Raw genomic sequence first — 24,417 nt, forward strand, 5'->3', positions numbered from 1 at the left:
CTCATGGATGATGGCATCGCGCTGCCTGGCACAGAGTCCCTTCTATCCCCAGCCAGCCACGCGTACATGGCATCTAACATCCCTGTCGACGACGTCGTGTGTGTCACTGGCAAACATCCATCTCCAACAGCAGGTTCGGCCAGGCTGCAGCTGTTGCCAACGGCTGATCTCCGAACTTTCCAAAGGGTTCCCCGCGACGCACATCAAGTTCAATCCATGTGTGTGGTTTGCAGACCACCGCATTCCTCCCGTTTGTACGACACCACTTTCTTGCTCAAGAACATTGCTTCGCTTCGTCTCTGACCATCCCGCGCCGGTTTGCCATTCGCCTACTGGCTTGTCACGTCAGTTCTGTGCGTGGCGGAAGTCTTACCCGGATACGAGTCGTCGTCGTCGCAAGCTATAAACCACAATACGCCTGTCGCCACACACTTCAATAGGCCTACAAGAAACCGCCGATCGACTTCGATTTCCCCTTCACTTTGCAACTGGCTTTGCCCTACCCCCACGTTCTTTCTAACACATCATGGGCTTGTCAAGTCGCATAACATGCGCAGAGCCTTTGCGAACCTGATCCGAAGTCGACATATCCCTACCGCCTATGGCACGATAAGCCTCCTGTGTCTCCAAACACATAATAACAGGGGCCGGTATACGGCCCTTGCAAGATTGCTGGCATGGCAAGCAGCACTACCTCCAAGGCGACGCGCCCAGCCTCGCCGGCAGCTTCTATAGGACTTGGCTCTCCCGTGAGCTTCCGAAAGCGACGTGGCTCTACCAACTCGATATCCTCCACGATAGATAAAGAACAGCTGGCGCAGGCTCTCGACCAGATTCACACATCGGCTAGTCGATGCGAATCCTTGACTACCTTTAACGACTTTGCCCCTCCTCCAGAAGGAATTCCAGCTTCGGAGAACAGGTCAGGAGCCGGGGAGTTGGTGCAGAACGGCCTCAGTGGCCTGTATAATCGATTCCGAGAGGTGGTAGGTGGTGGCAGCCCGACCAAAACCATCCCAAAGGAGGCAAAAGAGAGTAAAGATGGCTCGGGACAGACATCGGAGATTGCTTCCAAAAGATCGTCCGCAGCGCCTGGCCATAGCTCTCGGCCCTCTGTGTCGTCCCTCACGCGAGTTGACACAAATGCTACCATCACGACAAATTCGATATCAACCATAGCTTTAACTGATGTGTCTTCTCCAACTACCGCGTCTGGGAATGTGGATACTCGCCCGCAAGTACAGTCGACCAAGTCGAACAGCATCAATCTCATGACCGGACCACGATCCAGCTCGACTAGTAGGCAAAGCTTACCAACCAAAGCTACGAGTTCCGTCGTTGCTGACCCTACAATTGCTCCGCCTCCTCCGCTGAAGCGAGATGCGAGCCGTAGTACTATTCGTACCGAGGACAGTGGAGGGCATGGTTCTAGCAGGAGAAGCCTTACCATAGCCGAGCTTCAAGCAGAATCTGCGAGTCTTTATGATGCCAAGGACGGGAGACTACCGCCTCGAGCTGGACGGGATGATGAATCTAGCGTTGATGGCAGCCTTGATGCCCCGTTTAGTCCTGTTGCAGGTGCGCCATCGACAACCTCAACCACCAACAGCCGCCACCGTGCTCGAAACCCTTCCGTCACGTCCTCTATGTTGCACCCCGATGACATGAGACGGACACCCGCAGTCATCGATAGGATAAGTCGGTCTCGCTCTCCTAGATACCCAGGTTCAAGGGACTCTTCACTTGACAGAGGAACTGCTGCGGCCAGTGCCATCAACACATCAGCACATGACTCGGTCTACCATGATTCCTTCGGTCAGGAGATTCAATCACAGCATTTGCATCCCGATTTTGGACGGATCCCGGGTACCACGAGCGGCCAGGAGCGTGCTTCTGACCAGATGAATGCTCAGCTTGACAAAATGCGGAGACAAGTATTGAGCAAGGAGTTCTGGATGAAGGACGATACTGTTAAAGAGTGCTTTCTTTGCCAAACACCGTTTACTGCGTTTCGGAGAAAACACCACTGCCGTACTTGTGGTTGTATTTTCGATTCCAAGTGCACCACTGTGGTTTCCGGCGAGAAGTTCGGCGTTCAAGGGTCTTTGCGAGTATGCAAGAATTGTCTCGAGGTTATTAGCCGTCGATTCGATGGCAGCGGCTCTGACGACTCAGGGGACGAGCGGTCTTTTCTACCCAAAATATTTGGACCAAATAACCCCAAGGAATCTTCTGAAACTCTGGAAAGCAAATCCAAGTCCATGACATCAAGCGCAGCTGTTGGTTCTGAAGGATCGGAGGATTCCCGGCCCCTGACGACACCAATGATGGCGATTCCGGCTACTCGGCGCGTGAGAGATTCTGCCAACAGGGCCTCTGCCGTATTGGAAATAGGAGCGCCTCAACTTAGTCGACCCGGTTCATCCCGCTCTTTGAAATCGTTAACAACGTCTGGACGTCCACAGTCATCTGCTGGTCACAAGCGCCATCATTCCAAACATGGCTTTCTTGGAAGATTCAAGCCAGCCCCAGAACAACAAGCCCCGTTCCGAAAAGGAATTGATGAGGAAAGCTCAAAGAAACCAAAGTTTCCCGCTTTTCATGATGATAATATTATCGATCCAGATTTAGCGGATTACATGTCGGAAGACTCTAGTGGAGACGAACAGATGGGCATTTTTGCAACCATGGCAGCATCGGATGTCCAATCTACAAGCTATGAACACGATAGATCTGCATTCCCGTCCTACTTGAACCAAACTCGGAAACATCGTCATCGGCCTGGCGAAAAGAGCATCAGTGGCATGAGCTATGTCAGCAGAGGTGTCTTGGATGATACCAATGGCCCAATCAGTCTATTGAATCATAGGAGGTCAACTCGGCGCCGGAATCTCAGTATTAGTGGAAGTGCTCATCATCACGGCTCTCCACGGCCAAAGTCCGCTGTGTACAAGGGGCCATCTGCGTCTTCAGAGGCGCTCTTTGGGCTGGAGCACCCCATTCAATCGGGGACGCAGCTGACCCGAAGTGACTCTTTGCGTAGAAAGAGGATTTCTAAACAAGAACTCAACCGGTCCAGTTTGAAACATGTTGACAGATTGCTTTATCAGCTTCTCGATGATGCTCAAATTCCAAATCCGGGCGCATGGCAAAAGTCTCTCGTACCTATTCTACTTCAGCTCACAGACGATGTCACCCCCGATGTCGCCAAAGGAGAAGACATGGATCTGAGACATTATGTAAAGTTAAAGAAGATTCCTGGCGGACGACCGGGCGATACATCGTACATCTCAGGGGTAGTGTTCACAAAGAATCTGGCATTGAAGAGGATGCCACGGAGGATTACGAATCCTCGCATCGTACTTGTGACTTTCCCTATCGAGTATCAGCGTCACCAACAGCACTTTATGAGCCTGCAGCCAGTAATCGAACAGGAGAAGGAGTTTCTACGAGTTGTCGTGCAACGTATCACCAATCTTCGTCCACATGTTTTGCTTGCACAAAAGGGTGTATCAGGAGTTGCTTTGCAATATCTCTCGGAGGCTAATATATCCGTGGCGTATAATGTGAAAGACACGGTCATAGAAGCCGTCGCTCGATGTGCCGAGGCTGAAATTATCGAATCGTTGGACATGCTGGCACTCCCAGTTCGGGTTGGAAGATGTTCTGCATTTGAAGTGCGAACATTTGTGAACAATAATTATCCGGGTAGAAAGAAGTCGTACATTTTCCTCTCGGGATGCCGTCCTGATTTGGGATGCACAATAGCCTTGCGAGGCGCGTCTGGTGCGTTACTGAAACAGGTAAAGCATATCATGGAATTTATGGTCTATGTTGTGTACAACCTGAAGCTAGAATCGAGTCTTCTTCGAGACGAGTCTGTCGAACCCCCGGAGGACAGCGAAACCTCGCTATCAAACTCACTTCAAGGCCTGAATGAGAGCTTCCGCTCCATCAGCTCAGCTGGGGAATGCTGCAAACAGGGGCCTACTGTTGTTGTTAATCACCCATCCAGCGAGTCTGAGCCGCCATCACAGGTCACGGTGGACAGCGTGAGCACAAATCCTGAAGATGCTGAGCTTGTTGGACAGGCCGGTGGGCAAACCCCCGAACCAGCCAGAATGGTATCTTTGCATGCCAATCATACACACGCCTCTCCCGAGAGTCAAGTACCTGACGATATTCCGATGCCGACTTTTTACAGCGACATGGTAGCAAAATACGAAACCAAGATTCTGTCCGCGTCGCCATATGTAAAGTTCAAGCAGCCTTATCTTCTGATGAAGGCTCGTGAGCAAGAAAGGAGACTCCTTTACCTTCGGCGACTTCGTGATCAAGATGCCGTCGAGGAGGATTCGGAAAAAGCAGGTCGCCACAGGTTCCAGTTGATAAAGCCTGAAATGGTAGAGAAGATTGGGCAGAAGGCGCCACGTCAAGTTATGGAGGTCCTGCATGCAGTCCATGATGCGGAATATGACAAAGCCCTCTTCAACTATCAAACTCAAACGCGCCAGTGGGAGGCATATATACAAGGCAATCTTGACTTGTTCGACCCGTATTCTCACCAAAATATCGTGGTTCTGTACTCGGTTATCTGTACCGACACGAAGATACCATGTATAGAGCCAGGATTGGTGGCTATCAACTTCTATGATGAACAACATGTTGATACGGGCATGGATGCTGATTGCACACTTGGCCAGTATATCGAGGATTTGGCATACAGCAAAAACGATATTTGCAACTCCAACGGTTGTGAAAAGAAACTAGTTGACCATCATAGAACCTACGTTCACGATGAATATCGTATCACTGTTTTTGTGGAACACGTTCCAAATCCTTCTCCTCGGCGCCCAGAGCTCGGTGACGGCATCACAATGTGGACATATTGTAAGCTCTGTAAGAAAGACTCCAAAGAAACAGTCATGTCGAATGCAACTTTCAAGTACTCATTCGGGAAGTATTTGGAGCTTCTGTACTGGGGCCGCGGTTTAAAGCTTAAAAGCATCGAAGACTGTCCCCACGACCAACACCGCGACCATGTTCGCTACTTTAGTCTCCGGGATTCCCGGGTGCGAATTCATTGGGACCCCATCGATCTTCTTGAGATAGTGGTTCCGCGAGCAAGGATAACTTGGAAAGTGGCAAATGACTTGAAGCTGAAGAATGAGATTTACAACAAAATGGAGGAACGATGGAGCAAGTTCATGTCTTCAGTTCGAGCTAGACTGAAGAGCATTCGCACGGAAAGCCTTTTGCCGGAAAAAGCAGAATCTTGCAAGGCTGAGGTGGAAAGACTTATGAAGAAAACCCAAGAGGAACAGCCTGCCATCATCCGACAGATGCAGCGTACGTACGTCGAATCCAAATATTATGAAGTTGTTCCTTTCAACAAAATTGTTCGCGAGATGCTAGAGAAAGCCGGAGAATGGGACCAAGCGTTTTCCAAGTTCGAAGCTGATTTCCTTGGTGACAAGGATATGCGGCAGATTACGATGATGCAACTGAAGAAAATCTTCACTGATAATGAATCTAAAGAATCTCTTGCCTCGAACGATGGAACTGGTTCGGTTGGAGACGTTGACGACCGGCCATCCCAAACATCCAATGAGGCCGCGGAAAAGAGTACACAGCCAACCGAGTACACCGATACTGGAATGGAAGCTAGTGTCGCGTCATCCAAAGCACTGGATGCGAAACATGAATCTGAAGACGAGAAGATTTATATCCCCGCTGAAGGAGTAGTTGAACGAGTAGAAGGACTAGATCTAGCTGGATCCCCTGAAGCAATCGCTACACCTGCTCCAATTTCTCCAAGCCCGGCTTCTACTGAGACAACGTCCCGGATTCCTATTGCACAGACACCGGCGACTTCACGGCCCCCAGCTTCGCCCACAGGTGCTGGGCGACATCCAACAGACACCGCCATCTCTAGCCAGTCCCTGTCGGAGAGAATTGATCAGATGCGACGCGAACAAGCTATGCAAGGCGCTGAGGGCAATGTGGTTGCAGCGAAGGCTGTACCAGAACGGGGATCTAGCCGCAAGTCTGGCCCCAACATCTCACCACCTATAGTCCGTGCAACATCCCACCCTATTCGAACACTGCCGAGGCCGCAGCCTGCTGCCGCCAAAGCCAATGGGTCAAAGGATAGCAAGTCTAGTACGACGGCTGATTCAGGCACGGAAACACCATCAGAAGGATCTATCAAGGTGGACAAAAAACTCTCAGATCGCCTGGGATTGACTGCCCTGAAGAATCGCAGTAAAACTGCAACATCTGGCATTCCACGCCTCTCCCACAAGAAGAAAGAGTCCAAAGTTTCAACACTGGCTAGACACTTTGAACAGCTAAGCCGAGAATTTGAAAAGGAACGCATCCGTGATCGCAAAGAAAGAGCAGCGAGTCTTCGACAACCCCGTGCCAGACTACCGAGAACGTCGACAAAGGCTATTGTACAGGTTTATGGTGATGTTTCCGAAGCATTTGAGGAGCCACTCCCGACAAATGAGCAGATACCGGGTCGAGATGGTGACCAGAACCAGTCCAACGTCCTAGTAAAACCAGAGGCTAGTGTTCCAAAGTCGGAGCCTGTAGGCGAGCTGCCCACACATGCAGAACCAAACATCAAAGTCGATGACCAAACAGCCAAGTCGGAAACCGATCATGCGCCAAACGGAGAAACAAGCCAGGCGACTTCGGATGACGAGGCGATGACAAGTGACATTGATTCCTCTATTGCTGATGAATTTCTCCCTGATCTTCAAGAGTTGGCAGAGGCTCTCGAGCCTAGTACTGACATCCCCGACGAACTTCCCAAGCACCAGAAAACGAGCCTTATGAAGTATTTAGCGAACTTTTGGGCCGAGACATCGGCTAGTGGATGGCCGCCCCTGGAGTACCCAATCAACCCTACTGACCATATTTTTGTGGATTCTGACATTATCGTACGGGAGGACGAGCCAAGTTCTGTCATTGCTCTTGCATTGAATAGTGACGACTATCAAGCCAAGCTTGCAGGAATCATGCGCGATAACCAAGACGTTCCAGAGCTCGAAGTCGATGGAATCAGCGATGGAGAGCCAAAATCTTCACCCATGTCTGATATTGGCGACGGGATTATGTACGAAGCGGACTTGGAGAAGAGTTTGCTTCGAGTGACTGGCACTCATCTCAAGTATCAGTTTAAAGAAGGCGCCGCTATTATGACGTGCAAAATCTTTTATGCGGAACAATTTGACGCTCTGAGGCGAAAATGTGGTGTGGCCGAAAGAATTATTGAGTCTCTTTCTCGCTGCCTTAAATGGGACTCGAGAGGTGGCAAGACCAAGTCCGTGTTTTTGAAGACTCTGGACGATAGGCTTGTCTTGAAGGTAAGACGGATTTGGAAATAAATTGTGACCTGTCCTAACGCGTCAATAGAGCCTGTCTCCAATCGAAACGTCCGCTTTCTTGCGTTTCGCTCCTAGTTATTTTAACATTATGGCGGAGGCTCTGTTTCACGAGCTACCATCTGTAATTGCCAAGATGCTAGGGTTCTTTCAAGTTATCATAAAGAACCCAACGACAGGAACCGATGTCAAGCTTGATCTCTTGATAACAGAAAATCTGTTTTATGATCGGTCACCCACGCGAATTTTCGATCTAAAAGGATCCATGCGGAATCGCAAGATTCAATCAACTGGCGAGCAGAACGAAGTGCTTCTGGATGAAAATATGGTGGAATACATTTACGAATCGCCATTATTTGCGCGAGAACATTCCAAGAAATTGCTTAGAGCGTCAGTTTGGAATGACACACTGTTTTTGGCTCGGCAAAACGTCATGGACTACTCATTAATGATTGCGGTTGATGAGGAGAGGAAGGAGTTGGTCGTAGGCATTATCGATTGCATCAGGACATATACTTGGGACAAGAAGCTAGAAAGTTGGATCAAGGACCGCGGGTTCGCAGGTGGCGGCCGAAATAGGCCAACCGTTACAAGTCCCAAGGAGTACAAGTCCCGATTTCGATGAGGCTATGGCTAGGTAAGTGGCTCAGAGCACCCTTCGGCAGGTTTCTGTCACTCATACCTTTATCGCAGATATATCCTCCAGGCGCCCAACTGCTGGCACTTGTTCAACAACCCACAGCTATCAACAAACTATGCGCACGCGAGATTTGAAGAACCCGAAGTAGGCGCGAATTAACGAAGTGACAAAAAGTGACATGATTTGACAAAGTGTTCGGAGTTGATGGATAAGGAACATCACAAGCATCATACACGTCACACATGAGTTTTTCTTTGGGGTTTGTTCAGCGGGTGCTGTTTACTAAATTATTGCACGCACGAGTTGTAGTATAACTACTTGGTGCCATGTCGGGTTATCAACTATAGCTATCACGATATTAAGCGTTATATTCTTCCAATACCCATTTCTATTGCTGCTTAGAAAGTCGTGGATGTGTAATAAGCTTTTCTGTAACTCGCAAACTGCATGAGCTTCGAATGACAGGATCACCTAGGTGCCCAGGCACTCCGTAGTATGTTAACTTAGAAGCCTGCCTGTTCGAAGCTCATGTGGGCTTTGCCACTTAAGGTGTGGGCCTGAACGCTGGTTGGCCAGATCAACCACCGCCCATCTATTGATCTCATCTCAAGCACGAACTGCCGACATCTGCCTCTGCTCTTCCACCCTTCCATCACTCATGCCGCCATGTCCATTGACCTCAACTGGGAAACACTAACCAGTGGCCCAGATGGCGACGCCCTCGCCGAACGCATCAGGTCCTTCATCCACGACAAGTTCCAAACAGTACCACTCCCTCGGTTTATCAGGTCCGTCACCGTCCATGGCTTCGACTTTGGCACCATACCACCTGAGCTGGAACTAAAAGACATTACGGACCCGCTTCCTGACTTCTACGAACAAGAGCTAGGAGAGGACGAAAGTGATGATGATTTTGGAAGCGACGAGGAGGCAGCAGCGCATCTTGCTGCCGAGCGGGCTAGGCAAGCTCTCGCCGGGAACAGAAAGCGCCCCAGCGGCATCAGGACCGCATTGAAGAGCGACATTGGGGGACACGATTTGGGAAGTCCGTTTCTTGGAACGTCTACTCCGGGTATACTAGGCGGTCCGGGTCTAAACTACCTCCAAGGCCATCTGGGCACAGGCACGCATACACCCCTGGCGGCCGTCGCAGGCGCCCACCTCGGAAACTCATGGATGGCCCCCGGCACCCTCGACTCCTCCGACTTCACCAACGCTGCAAGCCATCACAGAAACCCCTCGCAAAGCAGCATATCCGTTGACAACTTCTCCGTCAACCTGGAAGGCACATCGCCGCCACTACGCGAGAAGTCAAGCGTTTCCACGCTCGCCCCTACAGCAGTGAGCATGTCTCGGCCTCCCACCCGAGACACACACCTCGTTGATTCTGCTGTTGACGAAGACGATGATGGACGGCACGCGGCACTAGATGCGAGTGCCGTTGATGACGGTTTGGCAGCGCATAGGAGAGAGCCCAGGGTGGAGGATGTTCAGGCTGTGTTTAGGATATGCTACGCAGGAGATATTCGGCTGAATCTCACGGCAGAGATATTACTGGATTATCCTATGCCTAGCTTTGTTGGTATCCCGCTGAAGCTGAATATTACGGGCCTGTCGTTTGATGGGGTGGGTGTGTTGGCAAAGATTAGGAAGCGCGTGCATTTTTGCTTCTTGAGTCCCGAGGATGCCCAGGCCGCTGTTGGGTCGGTGGACGGGGGCGAGGGTAGTGGAAGTAGAGGAGAGCAGGGCGCGAGGACGAACACCAGATTCGGGGGCTTGCTGCAGGAGATTAAAGTTGAGAGTGAGATTGGTGAGAGAGAAGGCGGGAAACAGAGCCTCAAGAACGTTGGTAAGGTGGAGAGATTTGTGTTGGAGCAGGTGAGGCGCATATTTGAGGAGGAGTTTGTGTATCCTAGTTTCTGGACGTTTTTGGTATAAACACTACGGGTCAAGGCCAGGCGTTATGGTGGTTCGGTACATCATGTGAATACATGCAACGAATCTAAAATATTGAACATGTCCAGCATCTAAGATTTGCATGTCATCAACGTTACGCCTTGGGGCTTCATGTCAATGTTCTTCTGAATCCTTGATATGCCTGCTGAATGTCCAGTTCCAACTCCCTGGCTTGCTGCTCGCTCAACTCATCCGAGGCCTTCATCTGATTTAGCGTAATCAACCACTGCACAATCTTGCCTCTATTGTCAAAGTCCTGGTCTGTGACGCGGTTCACAGACTGAATCACATCGGATAATAGAGGGTGTAGCTGGTCTTTGGACAACATGCCCAGCTTAACGGCGTCGAGAAAAGTGATGAATTCTTGAGTTGCTTCGAGAATGAGTACGCCGCTGGTATTGTTGGCAGCTGAGGAGGCTTGCTGGCTGGGGGCGGAGGACGATGCCGTTACGGTGGTCGATGGCATGCCTACACGGAGACGTTCGGTGGCACGGGGTGCTTGGAGCTGAGAGTAGTCAGTTTACAACAATATGACGACATTACATTCTTCGAAATGTGGTGAAGCGTACATCCCACTTGGCTTTGAACTCTTCTAGGCCCTGGAACTCGGCGGCGATGGTCTCGTCTGCCAAAAGCGTCTTGTACTGGCGCAACGATCGCTCGCAAATCTCGGTGTATTCCGCTTCGGGAATCGCATCCTTCAGAAAAGCCTTTTCGAGCTCGTCTAGCGTCACGATAATGCTGAACAGCTCTGCGAGGGAGTCTTGGAGATCACGCTCAGCTCGAGAGTCTGTCAGCTTGACTTCCTAGTTGGGGCGTTAGGTCAACGGTAGGACGGCCAGGCGCTCGAGAGCTGAGATACTTCATCTAGATTAATTGTGGCTGAGAAGCTGCTATTTGGAACATAGCTATGCGGCGTGGGCGCATAGCCTTGTCGAGGAATCATGGCGGCGGGTTAAGGTGGCACATTGAGCTCACCTTGACGACGCGCAACGTGTTCGAGAAGTCCATGGCCAAGCTGTCGGAGCTTGGCGGTGGATGACGATGGCGGGCAGATTGTTGGCAGAATAGGTCTCACCGCCTGCCCCTGACGGCGGGGCTCGTACTATCGATAAGCCAGATCCCGAAAATTTTTGGCAGGTGTTGGCCATTGACCAGACGTATTGGCCTCGAAAAACCCAGGCTCATTCATTACTCCATCAACGTACACCTGCGGGCCAATTCACCACCACTCCTCGTGGTGAGACACTGCCAACCATGGGCCCCGGAAAAAAGAATCTCAAGGCGACCAAGAAGTTCGAAAAGAACCACCTCAAGGGCGTTTTGGACAAGAGAAAGGCTGTTGCCAAGATCAAGCAACGACAGCAGGTCAAGGATAAAAAACAAGCCCGACGAGCAAAGGACGCCGAGTTTTTCAAAGGCACTGACGATGGATCTACCCCAGATAAGAGATCGAATGGCGCTAAGGGAAAGCAGAGCGGTGAGATGAGCATCGACGATTTTTTCCGGGGCGGATTCGAAGAGATTATCGACAGTAAGGAAAGCAAAGCTGGCAAACTTGGCAAGCGCAAGAGAAGCAAGCCCAAGGAGGACGAAGAGGAAATGAGCGATGGAAGCGGCTCTGGTGTAGATATCGGCGGGCCGCCAGCAGCTAGTGAAAGCGAGGACGGCAGCGAGGATGACGACGAAGGCGGTATGAGCAAAGAGACCATGGATAAGCTGGCCGAGAAGGATCCTGAGTTTTACAAATTCTTGAAAGACAACGATCCGGAGGCATTGGATTTTGATGATGACGCGGATTTAGCAGAGGTTGATGAACTCAGTGCCGGCGAGGATGAAGACGAAGACGAGCAGCCCAAGAAGAAGAAGCAAAAGAAGGCCAAGGCCGCCGCGGCGGAACAGGACCAAGAAGACAAAGAGCCTTCTCAGAGCAACGAGTTGACTCAATCCACAGTTGCTAGCTGGCGAAAAGCCATGGAGGAAAAGAACTCGCTGAGAGCAGCTAGACAAGTGGTTCTGGCCTTCCGATGCGCCGCTCACTTGAATGAAGACGAGAATGATGAGGGCGAAACCCAGCAGCGATGGGCTATCAACAGCCCAGAAGTCTACAATGACATTTTGGTCCTGGCATTGAAGCAGATTCCTGTGGTCATGAACCACCATCTGCCCATCAAGGAGTCTGCCTCTGGGAGGCCCTATGTGCAGATGGAGACCAAGAAGTTCAAAACATTGTCACTTCTGCTCAAGTCCTACACCTCATCCATCATGTACCTCCTCGGCACATTGTCCGATGACAAGACTCTCAAGCTGACCCTCTCATCCTTGACACCCATTCTTCCGTACCTCCTCTCATTCAAAAAACTCGTCAAGGCACTGTCCAAAGCTGTTGTCAACTTCTGGGCCCAGCCGGCCAGCTCAGAAACCACCCGAATCACAGCGTTCCTGGTCCTCCGCAGGCTTGTTGTAATCGGCGACAAGGGCATTCGTGAGACTGTCCTCAAAGCAACATACCAGGGGCTTGTCCAAGGCAGCCGCGTCACCAATCACAACACCATCGAGGGCATCAACTTGATGAAGAACTCGGCCGCCGAGCTCTGGGGCATCGACCCAACGGTCGGATACACCACGGCCTTCACATTCATCCGCCAACTCGCCATCCACCTCCGCAACAGCATCGTCAACAACAAGAACGACTCCTTCCGCATGGTGTACAACTGGCAGTTCACGCACTCGCTCGACTTCTGGTCCTGCGTCCTGGCCGAGCACTGCTCGCCGCTCAAGGAAGCCGAAGCCGGCAAGGAAAGCCAGCTCAAGCTCCTCATCTACCCCCTCGTCCAGGTCACGCTCGGCGCCATGCGCCTCATCCCCACGGCCATTTACTTCCCGCTCCGCTTCCACCTTGTCCGCTCGCTGCTGCGCACCTCCCGCGCAACAGGGACCTACATCCCGCTCGCCTCCCCGATCCTCGAGGTCCTCTCCTCGGCCGAGATGAAAAAGGCGCCCAAGGCAACCACTCTCAAAGCCTTCGACTTTGCCGTCGCCTACAAAGCACCCAAGTCTTATCTCCGCACCCGCATCTACCAAGACAACGTGGGCGAACAAATTGTTGAGCTGCTAGGCGAATTCTTCCTCCTGTGGTCCACGTCCATCGCCTTCCCGGAACTAGCACTCCCCGTCATCATCCAACTGAAGCGGTGGCTGAAGCAGGCCCGCTCCAAGAGCCAGGGCAATAAGAACGCCAAGCTCGTTTCACAACTAGTCACTCTCGTGCAGAAGCTGGAGGCGAATGCAAAGTTTATTGAGGAGCGCCGCGCCAAAGTGGACTTTGCGCCCAAGGACCGCGCGCAGGTAGATGCGTTTTCGAGGGATTTTGATGTCGCCAAGACGCCGCTGGGGGCATATGTCGTGAATCAGAGGAAGGCGCGTGAGGAGAAGAACAGGATGTTGGAGGAGGCGAGGAAGGAGGAGGAGAGAAAGAGGAGAGAGGACGAGAAAGGCGCCGCTGAATATGAGAGCAACGAGGAAATGGAGGTTGATGATGAAGACGGGATTGACGAAGAAGAGGACGATGACGAGGTTGAGCTGGAAGGCGACGATGAAGACAGTGAGTAAAGAGCATCACGTAGTATACAACTAGAACCGGATACCTAATTTCCTTGCTACACGTTCCATTACACACAATCATGAGCGGGGGGTCATTTGTCGTTCGCATTCTTGACCTAGCAAGCTAGGGGATATACACTGCATCTTCAAAACAAAACTCATCCATGCCTTTTACCCAAAACTTCCGTGGGGAAGATAAATATACCCATTGTCCAACCGGAAATGGAAAAGACTGTGGCGCCATGAGAATACGCAATGCAACGCCAATAACACCAATCCCTGATAGCGGTCCGCAAATCCAACTCCATTTTTCCTGCCAGGTTCCATGAGTTCATTCTAGCAATGCTTCGCTCATAACAGTGCACAGTTATTCTATGCCAATCCCTAAATCATGCATGTATGCCGTCTGCTTTGAAGTAGTCTCTTGAATGCCTTCCCATGTGAATTAAGGCTGACATCCATACTTTGTAACAGCTAGCGCGTCGTGATATGTTGCTTTGAGTAGTCACATCTCGCGGTGATGGCTGGACATTAACGTCCTTTTTGGACACGCTGAGTGTCGCGTGTATGAGCACGATAATAGAGAGATTATGAACTAGGTCCGAAGGGCATCATTTAGTGCGATTCATTAATCCTTTTAGACACACCCTAACACGGAGTGAGATAGCCGCGTCTTGATTCGTCAAGTCCTCAGATTGGACGTCACCCGTCATATCATCGTCTTCGTTGGTAAGATCCAACTCAGTCGTCGAAGGTGCTCTGACATGTCGTCGCTTGCTGCCCTGGTTCGCTGTATTGCCACTACTTTTGTTTCGGAGGACCGACTTCTCTGGTATCGAAAATTCCACAACTTTAGATAATGCGCGGGGCCTACTTCTGGATCGGTGTCGGTTGCTACTTGTACGCCGGGAAATATCCCGCGTTTCTTGTTCATTGGTGTATCCCTGAGTGGTCACTTCAGGCAGGGTGGGCATGTCCTTAGTCGCCGTGGGCTCTGCAGGATGAGACTCACTCGTCTTGACAGGCTGTCGGTTGCTGCTTGTATGCCGGGAAATATCCCGCGTTTCTTGTTCACTGGTGTAGCCCTGAGTGGTCACTTCAGGCAGGGTGGGCATGTCCTTAGTCGCCGTGGGCTCTGAAGGACGAGACTCGTTCGTCTTGACGGTAATATCAGGGAGGAAGTATGCTGATGTCATATTTTCCTCCGTTTCTTCACCTAAGCGAGCAGAAACCTCGTTCTTGTGTGGTGGCCTGCAGTGGTCAAGTTGCTGTTTCAGGAAGTCAATCTCCTCCTTCATCTTGAGATTCTGTTCGTGAAGGTCATGAACACTACGCTCGAAGCCCGTGTTCTCTCGTCGGAGAATCTTATTTTCGTTGAAATACTTTTCATTGTGTCGGACCAGACTGTCGTTGTGTCCCTGAAGAGCTGACTTTTCTTGTGTGATTGTCTCTACCGCCGCACGGAGAGTATCAATCTCTTCACGAGCCACATCCAGCTCATGTTGGGCTGCATCGAGATTCTCGCGAAGGTCGTCATTTTCTTCCTTCAGTCTATTGTTGCTGGTGCGAAGAGACCTATTCTCAGCCAGCACAGAATCATCATTGCGACTACTCTTCTTGGCGCGAAGTGAATCAATCTCTTCTCGCAGACGCTTCTGCTCCCTACGCAAATTTTCGTTATCAGTGCGGAGAGATGCATTGTCGATATCCAGCGCATCGCAGCTGTGCTTCAGTGATACAAGATCACGGCGAAGAGTGTCATTATCCCGTCGAATGTGATCCGTTGTTTCCAGTTGTTCCCGCGAAGTCGATAGCTCCTTTTCTCGAACGCTGAGCTTACGAGTAAGCTTGCTAATATCTTCACACGCTTCCTGCAGTCGGCTAATAGCCCTGTCACGTTCATGGACGACAGCATCATTTGCAATTTCATTCGTGCTGATTTTTCGTGTAGCACTATCCAACCGGGCTTGCAAAGTTGCAACCTCTATCTCAAGTTCTGTACGAGACCGTGTCAATACTTATAAAGATCTGAAAGTTTGAAGACCAGTTCTTAATCTTACTCTTCTTTTGTGCCAAAATCTTCTCGCTTTGGTCATAGCCGCTTCCGCTGAATCTGCCGTGCCTGAGCTGAGCTTCCAGTCTTTCAACCTGAAGCTGCAGGCCCTCTGCATATTCCTGAACCTTATCATGGGCGGCTTGCAGAGAAACAATCTCATCGCGGATCATATCCATAGAGACAAATATTTTCTCTTCATCTTCGGGGACCTCAATGCCATCGACTTGGGCATGGGCTGCGGTAGAAGGCCGTTCCTTTCGATCATGCACCTTGCCATGTTTCACGAAGATTGGGACTCCATTCTTCATGGAGCCGCTAAACTTGAGGGTACCAGTCACGAAGTCTCCAAGGTGAGAGACATCTGGCATAAAAAATGAACGTACGTTAGACGCGTTATGGCTCGGGCTTGTCATGGAAGCTGGCGAGGGTGGCACAGCGGTCAAGCTAGATTTGGCTGAGGACATGTTGGGGGAGTCCTGATCCTTATTTCTGGGGCTGAGAGAGGCTCGCTGGAGACGGTTCAAGGCATCCGTGATCGAGGCACGTCGCTGCTCATTTGCGATGGGCTCTGAAGGCGCTCGGGTGTGCGGCTTGGACAATGGGCTAGGGTTTTGCTGGGACTTCGTGGCGCCATAATAGGAAACAGGTCTGGCGGGTGATCTGTCCAGGATGGAAGAGATGTCGGATTCGTTGTCGACGCGGGGCTGCAGTTCGGCACGAGTCTTGGTTGTAGAAGGCCAGATGTCCTGAGTTGAATTATCAACGGTGAACTTGGCGTTGGAGACAGGCGGCTTGTTCTCTTTGGACTGTGGTTTCCAGGGTCGTACATTCTTGGCATCATCAAAGACGGGTGCCTTGTTCGTATCGGGCTTAGAGAAGTATTCCGGCCACTTGCGGTGGGCAGCCTCCCAATCGACGGGAAGTTTTCTCGGGGCAGTAACACGAGCAATGTCCTCGTTGAGTCGGCGCGTAGACTCGCCGTCCGGGTCGGAAAAGAGTGATGACATGGTTACGGTGCCATGAGAGCCTGTGGAGGACGGGGGAGAGTTGAAGGGATTGGCGCGGTTAGCATTCATTTCTCTAAGAATGCGTGAGCGATACCGATGTATAGCGTCGGTCTCCATGGCTCCACTACGCGTTGTACGCGATGCCAGAGCTTAGGAGTCGACGAGTGGTATTGAATAGATGCGAATAGTTGAACGGTGTTTGGGGTTTCCAAGTTCCAGGTCGTGAAGCAGCCGCGTCTATGCGACAGGCGCGTAATCAATGGCGTGGGAGGAGGGCTTCGGCAAAAGGGAGGAAGGGGCATGCGAGTTACAGAAACGCGTGCTGTTAACCTCCGATGTTGTTCATGAGGAGTGCGAATGTCAAGAGTAACTGAGAAACTTTGCAAGCTGGGCGAAGTGCAGAGGCGTTGTCATGGAGCGAGACATTCGAGGTACACTGAATTTGGTGTGCAAAGTGAAGGATCCAAGGTCAATCGTGGGGGATACAGTCGTCGCGCGCTCTGGTTGGTGGGCATGGGACTGTTTTGGGAAAAAGTAAACAAACCAGCTCAGCCAGTGGCGTCGTCCATAGAAAACTGGAAAGTGGGGCGGCGATGAACGGACCAGTTGACTGCATCTAGTGCCCAAGATCTAAGTAGGAAGGAAACATGGAGCCTGGAGAACAGAGTAACTTACTTCAGCAACTCAGTTACCGACTTGCAGTTGAACCTCCTCCATGCCACTATCGAGATGGTCGTGTGAGCCTCAAATGCTCATGTTCCTTCTCGTCCAACTCGAGTTTTCCATCGACACTCCGGTGCCTCAGCTGGCCTTCCTCGGCATGTCAAGCTCGGTCTTCATTCACACACCCAACTCCGTGGTTCGTCTTGGCAATGGTCATGTGTGAGCTAACCTGCACGAACTATCGCCAAGGCTAAGGCATGAGCCGCGTGACGGAGTTGCTTTTTCTCAGTTGTATTGGTTGCATCTCATATTTTTGCCTATTTCCATTCTACATCAGATCGAGGGCTGGTACAAGGATGGTAGAAATTCCAAATCCGTTGAAACTCGACTTCAAACAACGGTTTCGCAAGCCTTGAAGTATCATCGAGACAAAACCAAACTCCAATTAAACATTCTCCAATATTTTGCTGTTACTACCATTTCTTTAATTTACCGTATGATATTTGGCATGTCGAGCTTCTATTATCAGCTTCCCCTGGTTGATGATGCGTCTTGCTGGGATGCGATCCCCACCACTTGAAGCCGACACGGGACCACACCAGTGCGTCAGTCAACTCCTTGTTACCAAGTACCAACTGACCGGCCGCATCACGACGGCGCATGTCGGGTTGAGGGGTGAGAATGCATACCACCCGACCATTCTTCAGACTTAACAAAAAGCGTTGAATGTCTAATTTGCTGTGGGGACATAGTCAAGTTTCAAGGATCAATGTCTCAAGGCATCTTTGCCGTTATATGATTAGATGGTCGTATTCGCCGGCACGCTGCGCAAGCGCGATCCTACCTCTCACAGCATATCTTGTCAGTCCTTGGTATCCCATGATACCCCTCTACGATCCTTAGAGGCTATATAAAAATAGGGCCTCCTCTCTCGCGACTCGGTAGTAGAAGTAAGGTTGGTTTCTGTGCTTGCTCGTCTTCCAGGCCGTGGCTTGCCTGCAAGAACATACCACTGCATTTGATCGCATTGGTGCAAAATGACGCGGCTGCTATCCATTGCCCGTCTTGGTGTATTGGTCGCTTCGACGTTGACAACTGCAAACAGCCTTCTCAAGGGAGATATCGATTATTGTTCAGTGTATAACCGGGCATCAACCCCTGGTTGCCAGCCTGTTCCTAAGGATTTTCTCAACCCTCGGGGTGATGCCCTTCCTACCCCAGAAACTGATCCAAGGGTACTCGAGGACGCCTTCTCAGCGTTGTCAGTTTTACAAAATGTCTATTTTGAAGCTGTTAATGGCACTTGGCCAACATCGATTGACTGGACAGGAGCAGTTGTTGAAACTGTAATAGCCGGCATGCTGACAACTCTGACCCAGTCATTGGATTCGACTGAGAAGGGCCGCAACTGGAAAGAAAAGGAGAATCTTATTTCTTCCATCTTTGCTCAGGTCACGCACTCATTCTTTGGACAAAATGCCGTTGCAATATTGGACCAGGTGAGAGCGCGCGCTTCACGACCTCATATCCAACCAACCACTAACGCACCTTGACCCAGGCATATGATGATGTGCTATGGGTAGTCCTTGGCTGGCTTGAAGCAATCAAATTTGTTCGCCTCCATTCAAGCCTCCACTATCCTGGAACAGAACAAACATGCTTGAATGTGCCTGGTAGGCTCAGTGACGCGCTCGGCACCATTTCTTTCCACGGATATAACTGGTACTGCACATTTGCTGAGCGAGCTAGAGCGTTCTGGGATTTTGCTACAAGAGGGTGGGATACAAGACTTTGTCACGGGGGCATGGTCTGGAATCCCAGGCTGCTCCCCTACAAGAACGCTGTCACCAACGAACTGTGGATCTCGGCATCCATCTCCATGTATGAGTATTTCCCCGATGACGGATTCGATGATGCCTGGGCAGCAAGTCAGGGCTTTCCGACCAACAACCCTCTGTATCTGGCGGCTGCCATTGTGGGCTACAAGTGGCTGAAGGATGTCAACATGACGAATAGTCAGGGTTTGTACGTCGATGGCTACCACGTGGACATGAGCAAGCCCAATAATGTGGAGTGTGACCAGCGAGATGAGATGGTGTACACCTACAACCAGGGCGTCATTTTGACGGGACAAAGAGGATTGTTCACTGTCACTGGTAGTCCGTCTTATCTAGAGGAGGGCCACACATTGATTCAAAATGTCATCCAATCAACGGGTTGGGACCTTGTTAAGAACTCCCCCATAGATAATGTAAACGAGAGAGCACGTGGGAAGTTGCCTCCCTGGCGAGGAATTGGTCGCGGCGGAATCCTAGAAGAGCAATGCGACGTCGATGGGACATGTTCACAGGACAGCCAAACTTTCAAGGGCATCTTCTTTCACCACCTCACCGCATTCTGCGCCCCTATCTCACCGGTGGACATACCCGGAGACGCCAACGCCAACCAAACCAAGTTTAGTAAAGTGCAGTCTGCTCACGACAAAGCCTGCCGCAGCTATTTACATTGGGTAAAGTACAACATGGATGCAGCCCTGGCGACTCGAGACGAGGCGGGTCGTTTTGGTATGTGGTGGGGAGCCAGCGTCTTTGATGGATTCGATGCCTCCCGGCAAACAGATGGCATCAACCACACAACCCCCAACACTACTGACTATCGGAATAAGGGAACTCCGATGGACGTCATCTGGGGTCTGAACATGACATGGCAGCCTGGTTCGAAGACGCCTACCGGCCTGTGCAAAGACCTTTTGCTAAGGCCTGATCCAAAGCTAAGGATTGGCGTTTCACCCGAGTTGAGTGTTGATTCGCAAATTGTCCTTAGCCGGCAAAATAATCCTGGAGATCCAAATGATCGCGGCAGAGGTCGAACAGTGGAAACGCAAGCGGGAGGGCTTGCTTTAATAAGAGCATATTGGGAGTTGTCTCAATCGTAGTTGGCTCTGTATCAGCAACATATTTAATTAGTATTGTCACAGAATAGGGTGGTTTGAATAAATGAATTAGAAGTCTTCACTTAAGTTACTCCCCCCATCCTCCCTTTCTTACGTCGAACTTTTGCCATCGAAGTAATTCTTTGAGGAACTGTACTAATCTTGACTCAATACTCAACTTTGGTCTTGCACCCCGTGAGTCCTTCTAGAATACGGCTCTCCGTAGCGTGCACGACTCAGTCTTAAAACAACCCGTTTTGACAGCCCTCTATTTCCCCGAGGTTCTGTGGATACGGGGCGACACGAAAAGTGATCGACCAGACGAAGGTACCTGGACATCAGCCGCTACTCTATAGCATATTATTTGGCTTAGCCAAGTACACTTTTAGTTTTGGGTCGTTTTCAGGACTGAAAAAGACGGGTGCAATATGACGAGCCGGTTTCATGTCGCCTGAATCCAGGCGGGTTCGGGGCACATGTGGTGTTTCAGTCTGTTCCGAGACAGCCCTACCCGATAATAAAGATTTTATCTAAGTATTAGCCATTGATGTTAATTGCGTTTGCACGACTCGGCGTCGAGCGGCAAATCCGATATCATCCTCGGTATAGAGACTATGGTTGGCATCGTCGCACGACGGGCCGCATCATGCGAGCGCCGGTGTCGTTTCAGCCTCTAGGTCGGCATGAGCATGGCGGCGAAACCTGTTCAACAACTCGTACATAATATATCAAGGCCCTCGACGCTCAATTTGGGAATGAAGAGCAAGACTCACGACAAGACCTCCTCTCTTCACCTCACCTACACGCGGGAGAAAAGGAAAGGGCACACAATGCCAACAAACGGCTTCAACATGCGGCAGCACTGGATGCTTCCCATTGTCCTCGCTCCAAATGTCCTCTCCCAAGCGCCTCCGGCAAAGGTAGTCGTTGTTGACATTGAACACTTCCAATCTCTCCAGGCAGGGCCGTTCCAGCCGCTCATGCACATGAGCGTCGGCGAGCCGCCTCAACCTATCAAGTGCATCTTCGACACGGGCTCCTCCGACATCATTGTGCCGCAGGCCGGCAGCGCCGTGTGCAACCTCCCAAACCAGCAATGTCGAAAAGCCCCTGTCGTTACGGGGGACTTTGAACCTGCCAAGAGCAGCGATGTTAAGGAGGTGAATAACTCGACATTCAACGCTACCTTCTCAGGGGGCGACGGCTTCGACGGCCCGTTTGTCAAGACGACGATCGGGATTGGGGGCGCCAAGGTTGTTGAGTCGCAAGTTGCCTTGGCGGTGAATGGGAGTCTCCCTGGCGATTTCCCGCAGTTTCCAATCTGTGGGGTCGGACCGGTGGAGTCGGAGCAGACGGACAATAAGTATGTTAATATGGTGGCCAAGATGAAAGAGAATGGGGTTATTGGGTCTAATGCCATGGGGGTTGTGTTGAGCCGGAATCGTGAGTCTTCACATCCCCCCCCCTCGCCCCTTTTATTTTCTTTTTCCATATTCCTTTTTCCTCCAACCCCCTTATTGGTGGAAAAGTTTGTGATGGAGCGCATGTATGAGGTTTGAGCTGACTTGGAATAGCCTTTGAGAATGGCACTCTTGTCTTAGGGGGTTATGACAGGAGCAGGATTAAAGAAGAACTGCAGGAAGTCCCCATTGATCCGGCTGACAATGGCAAGATTGTTGACTTTGTGGTCAATATGACTTCTATTCGGCTACAGATGAATGATCGCCCACCTAAGCAGGGCCAGCAGGGCAAGAACGGCAAGAAAGACAAGAAAGGCAAACAAGACCAACAAGACCAAGAAGGTCAGCAAGGTCAGCAAGTCCGCCGTTCTCATTACGGTCGGGCTCTTCCCCGGCCTTCAGGTGGGAGCCATAGGCAACATGGATTAAGTAAGAGGGAAGATAATAACGAAGGCAATGGGGGCAACGGAGGCAACGGAGACAGAGGAGGTAGAGGGGGGAAAGGGGGCAAAGGGGACAATCAAGGCGATAGAGGTGATGGGAACAACAGAGGCGGAGAAAATAACAAGAAGGGGAACGGCAAAAATGACCAAAATGGGGGAAACAACAACAAGAACAATGACAAGAACAATGACAAAAACAGCAACCAAAACAACGGCAACCAGAACAACGGCAACCAGAACAACGGCAACCAGAACAACGGCAACCAGAACAACGGCAACCAGAACAACGGCAACCAGAACAACGGCAACCAGAACAACGGCAACCAGAACAACGGCAACCAGAACAACGGCAACCAGAACAACGGCAACCAGAACAACGGCAACCAGAAAAACGACATCATAGATCTCGGCCTCAAGCCTTCCGAAGCATTTACCCTCATCGATACAGGCGGCGTCATCCTCCAACTCCCGCGTGACTCAGTCGAGGCCTTGGCCAAGGCCCTCGGCACAAGAGTCAGAGACGGCGAGCTCGACGCTGTCGACTGCGCCGTGGTATCTGACAATAATAAGCTCCTGTTTGGATTCAATAACGACAAGACCATCGTCGGCGTACCCCTCAGCCACACCCAAATCTCCAACTCTGTGCTGACAGCAGAAGATCGAGACTCTGGGAAGTGTAGGCTGGGGATCGCGGCGGTAGCGCCGGATGAGAACCTGAATAGCATGGGGTTTCCGTGGGCGTCGGCCGTGTACACTGTTTTTGATTTGGATAATAACAGGCTGCTGTTTGCGGAGGCGGTTGAGAATTCCACCCAGCCAGATATCCGGCCGTTTCCCTAAAAACCTGTGGCCTGGGGACACGTGCTGGGTGCAAAGTCCACGTCTCAACAAGTCTGTGCCGGAAACATGTTGTGGAAACAATGACAGGGCGAGCTGGCCTTGCCTTTTGTATCTGGATACGCTTATCTATAAATTAGTCTCTAGTACAAAGATTTCTTCTAATTCGTTCAAACCACTGTGCAATCTGTGAGAGAAAAGTAGGCCTCAAAGAGCTGGCTTCCACTCTAGAGTAACAGCGGGTTGGGCTCAGTTGGACGTCCCATAGCAAGACTGAAGTTAGAAAACCGAGGAATCGAAACGTATCAAATAGATATTGCGCAGCGTGACTTGTCATTGTGATGGTTGTGGCGGCCAATCTCCACCAGCAGCGACGTAGACCCCGATGCTTTAGACTGGAGGATAGTCTCGCTACATTTTTGCCTCAGCGTAAGGTATTATTCCAGATCCTGTTAGTAGCTTAGTTTTCAGCCGAAAAACCCGTCCAGGATTTTGTGTGAACCAATTTACGTGTTTCGGATCTTATGTGTACCGTGGAACCAAAATTCACTTCGCGGCAAGAGCTGATCGGCCGGCAGGCGGGTACTTTTTGAGTTTGAGATTTTAATCCCTTAGTCGAGGCTTTCTGCACGGAGAGTCAGCGTGGGGATAACATTTTTTGACCAAGATGTTATGTTGCACTCAAAATTTGAGAAAGAAAAGAGGTTGCGTATGCTGGGACCAAGGCACTTGACATTTAATATTAGTCGGCCCAACCCGCCGACTGCCGACGGTGGCGTGTGTTAGCGCGCTAGACTATTTTTGGAGCGGCGATCCGCTTCAGGCCCGGCATTTTACGGCAGAGGTTTAGAAGCATCACCTACTAAATGTTGAAGTGTTACAAAATCTGTCGTGGCTGGCTTTATCTATCCTGTATTCTGGATCCAATGTCGGCAATACCCTGCCAGATCCGTCTATCAAGACAACTGCAACAGCCCCACGGCATCAACTTGTATTTTGGGTGTCATTACCATCGCGTCGGTCCTGATTTGCCCCTCCCAATGGACACAAATTAGTTACGTACTTACGGAGTACACTGCACCCCTTAAGCAGGTCCCGTGGTTGGCGGCACATGATGTGACGATAAAAGGTGTTGAGTTACTGTACGCAGTACTTCACTTCGGATACCTAGGTAGTTGACGGAACTTACTTTAGAAATAAAGATAAAATAAAAAACCTCTTTTCTCACATGTTTCCTTGACTGGGACAGTTGATCCTTGATTGATGAGTCAACCAGACCGTCTTCGGACCACTTGGATTGCCCCTACGTGGCAGTTGAGCGTCGACTGGTCTCTGCTGGTCTGGTCACTGGGATCCCCGCCCATTGTTGTGCTAGCCAGTGCAGAGGCCAGGAGAGGGCAACCAGACCCAATAAAAAAAAAGGCAAGGC

At 50.8% G+C, this 24,417-nt stretch overlaps 8 protein-coding genes across 8 annotated transcripts; 6 read left to right on the forward strand and 2 right to left on the reverse strand.

Annotated features, from left to right (window-relative positions):
• Positions 1-6: 6 nt before the first annotated feature.
• MDM12_1 (Mitochondrial distribution and morphology protein 12) lies at positions 7-8,416 on the forward strand. Its single transcript, XM_066117218.1, has 2 exons — positions 7-7,373; positions 7,423-8,416. Exons 1-2 carry the CDS (start codon positions 678-680, stop codon positions 8,014-8,016), a joined length of 7,290 nt encoding a protein of 2,429 aa, XP_065979110.1. The 5' UTR covers positions 7-677; the 3' UTR covers positions 8,017-8,416.
• Positions 8,417-8,697: 281 nt separating this feature from the next.
• Positions 8,698-9,969, forward strand: MDM12_2 (Mitochondrial distribution and morphology protein 12; the record flags this gene model as incomplete). Its single annotated transcript, XM_066117219.1, has 1 exon — positions 8,698-9,969. The coding sequence occupies one exon, from the start codon at positions 8,698-8,700 to the stop codon at positions 9,967-9,969; it is 1,272 nt and encodes a 423-aa protein (XP_065979111.1).
• A 127-nt stretch (positions 9,970-10,096) lies between these two features.
• VPS28 (Vacuolar protein-sorting-associated protein 28) lies at positions 10,097-10,933 on the reverse strand (the record flags this gene model as incomplete). Its single annotated transcript, XM_007813674.1, has 3 exons — positions 10,097-10,492; positions 10,557-10,793; positions 10,850-10,933. The coding sequence occupies 3 exons, from the start codon at positions 10,931-10,933 to the stop codon at positions 10,097-10,099; spliced, it is 717 nt and encodes a 238-aa protein (XP_007811865.1).
• Positions 10,934-11,157: 224 nt separating this feature from the next.
• On the reverse strand, positions 11,158-17,084 carry J3458_002276 (uncharacterized protein). Its single transcript, XM_007813672.2, has 2 exons — positions 15,651-17,084; positions 11,158-15,586 (listed from the first exon to the last, which is right to left on the reverse strand). Exons 1-2 carry the CDS (start codon positions 16,768-16,770, stop codon positions 14,202-14,204), a joined length of 2,505 nt encoding a protein of 834 aa, XP_007811863.2. The 5' UTR covers positions 16,771-17,084; the 3' UTR covers positions 11,158-14,201.
• On the forward strand, positions 11,245-13,599 carry NOC2 (Nucleolar Complex 2 protein; the record flags this gene model as incomplete). Its single annotated transcript, XM_007813673.1, has 1 exon — positions 11,245-13,599. The coding sequence occupies one exon, from the start codon at positions 11,245-11,247 to the stop codon at positions 13,597-13,599; it is 2,355 nt and encodes a 784-aa protein (XP_007811864.1).
• A 1,269-nt stretch (positions 17,085-18,353) lies between the features above and the next one.
• On the forward strand, positions 18,354-20,251 carry J3458_002277 (uncharacterized protein; the record flags this gene model as incomplete). The annotated part of the gene is made up of 2 exons (XM_007813671.1): positions 18,354-18,815; positions 18,875-20,251. The coding sequence occupies 2 exons, from the start codon at positions 18,354-18,356 to the stop codon at positions 20,249-20,251; spliced, it is 1,839 nt and encodes a 612-aa protein (XP_007811862.1).
• A 752-nt stretch (positions 20,252-21,003) lies between these two features.
• On the forward strand, positions 21,004-21,807 carry J3458_002278 (uncharacterized protein; the record flags this gene model as incomplete). Its single annotated transcript, XM_066117220.1, has 1 exon — positions 21,004-21,807. One exon carries the CDS (start codon positions 21,004-21,006, stop codon positions 21,805-21,807), a length of 804 nt encoding a protein of 267 aa, XP_065979112.1.
• A 134-nt stretch (positions 21,808-21,941) lies between these two features.
• Positions 21,942-23,661, forward strand: J3458_002279 (uncharacterized protein; the record flags this gene model as incomplete). The annotated part of the gene is made up of 1 exon (XM_066117221.1): positions 21,942-23,661. One exon carries the CDS (start codon positions 21,942-21,944, stop codon positions 22,989-22,991), a length of 1,050 nt encoding a protein of 349 aa, XP_065979113.1. The 3' UTR covers positions 22,992-23,661.
• Between the last annotated feature and the right edge of the window lie 756 nt (positions 23,662-24,417).

This window comes from Metarhizium acridum (assembly GCF_019434415.1).
Source record: "Metarhizium acridum strain ARSEF 324 chromosome Unknown scaffold_1, whole genome shotgun sequence".
NCBI classification, from domain to species: Eukaryota; Fungi; Ascomycota; class Sordariomycetes; order Hypocreales; family Clavicipitaceae; genus Metarhizium; species Metarhizium acridum.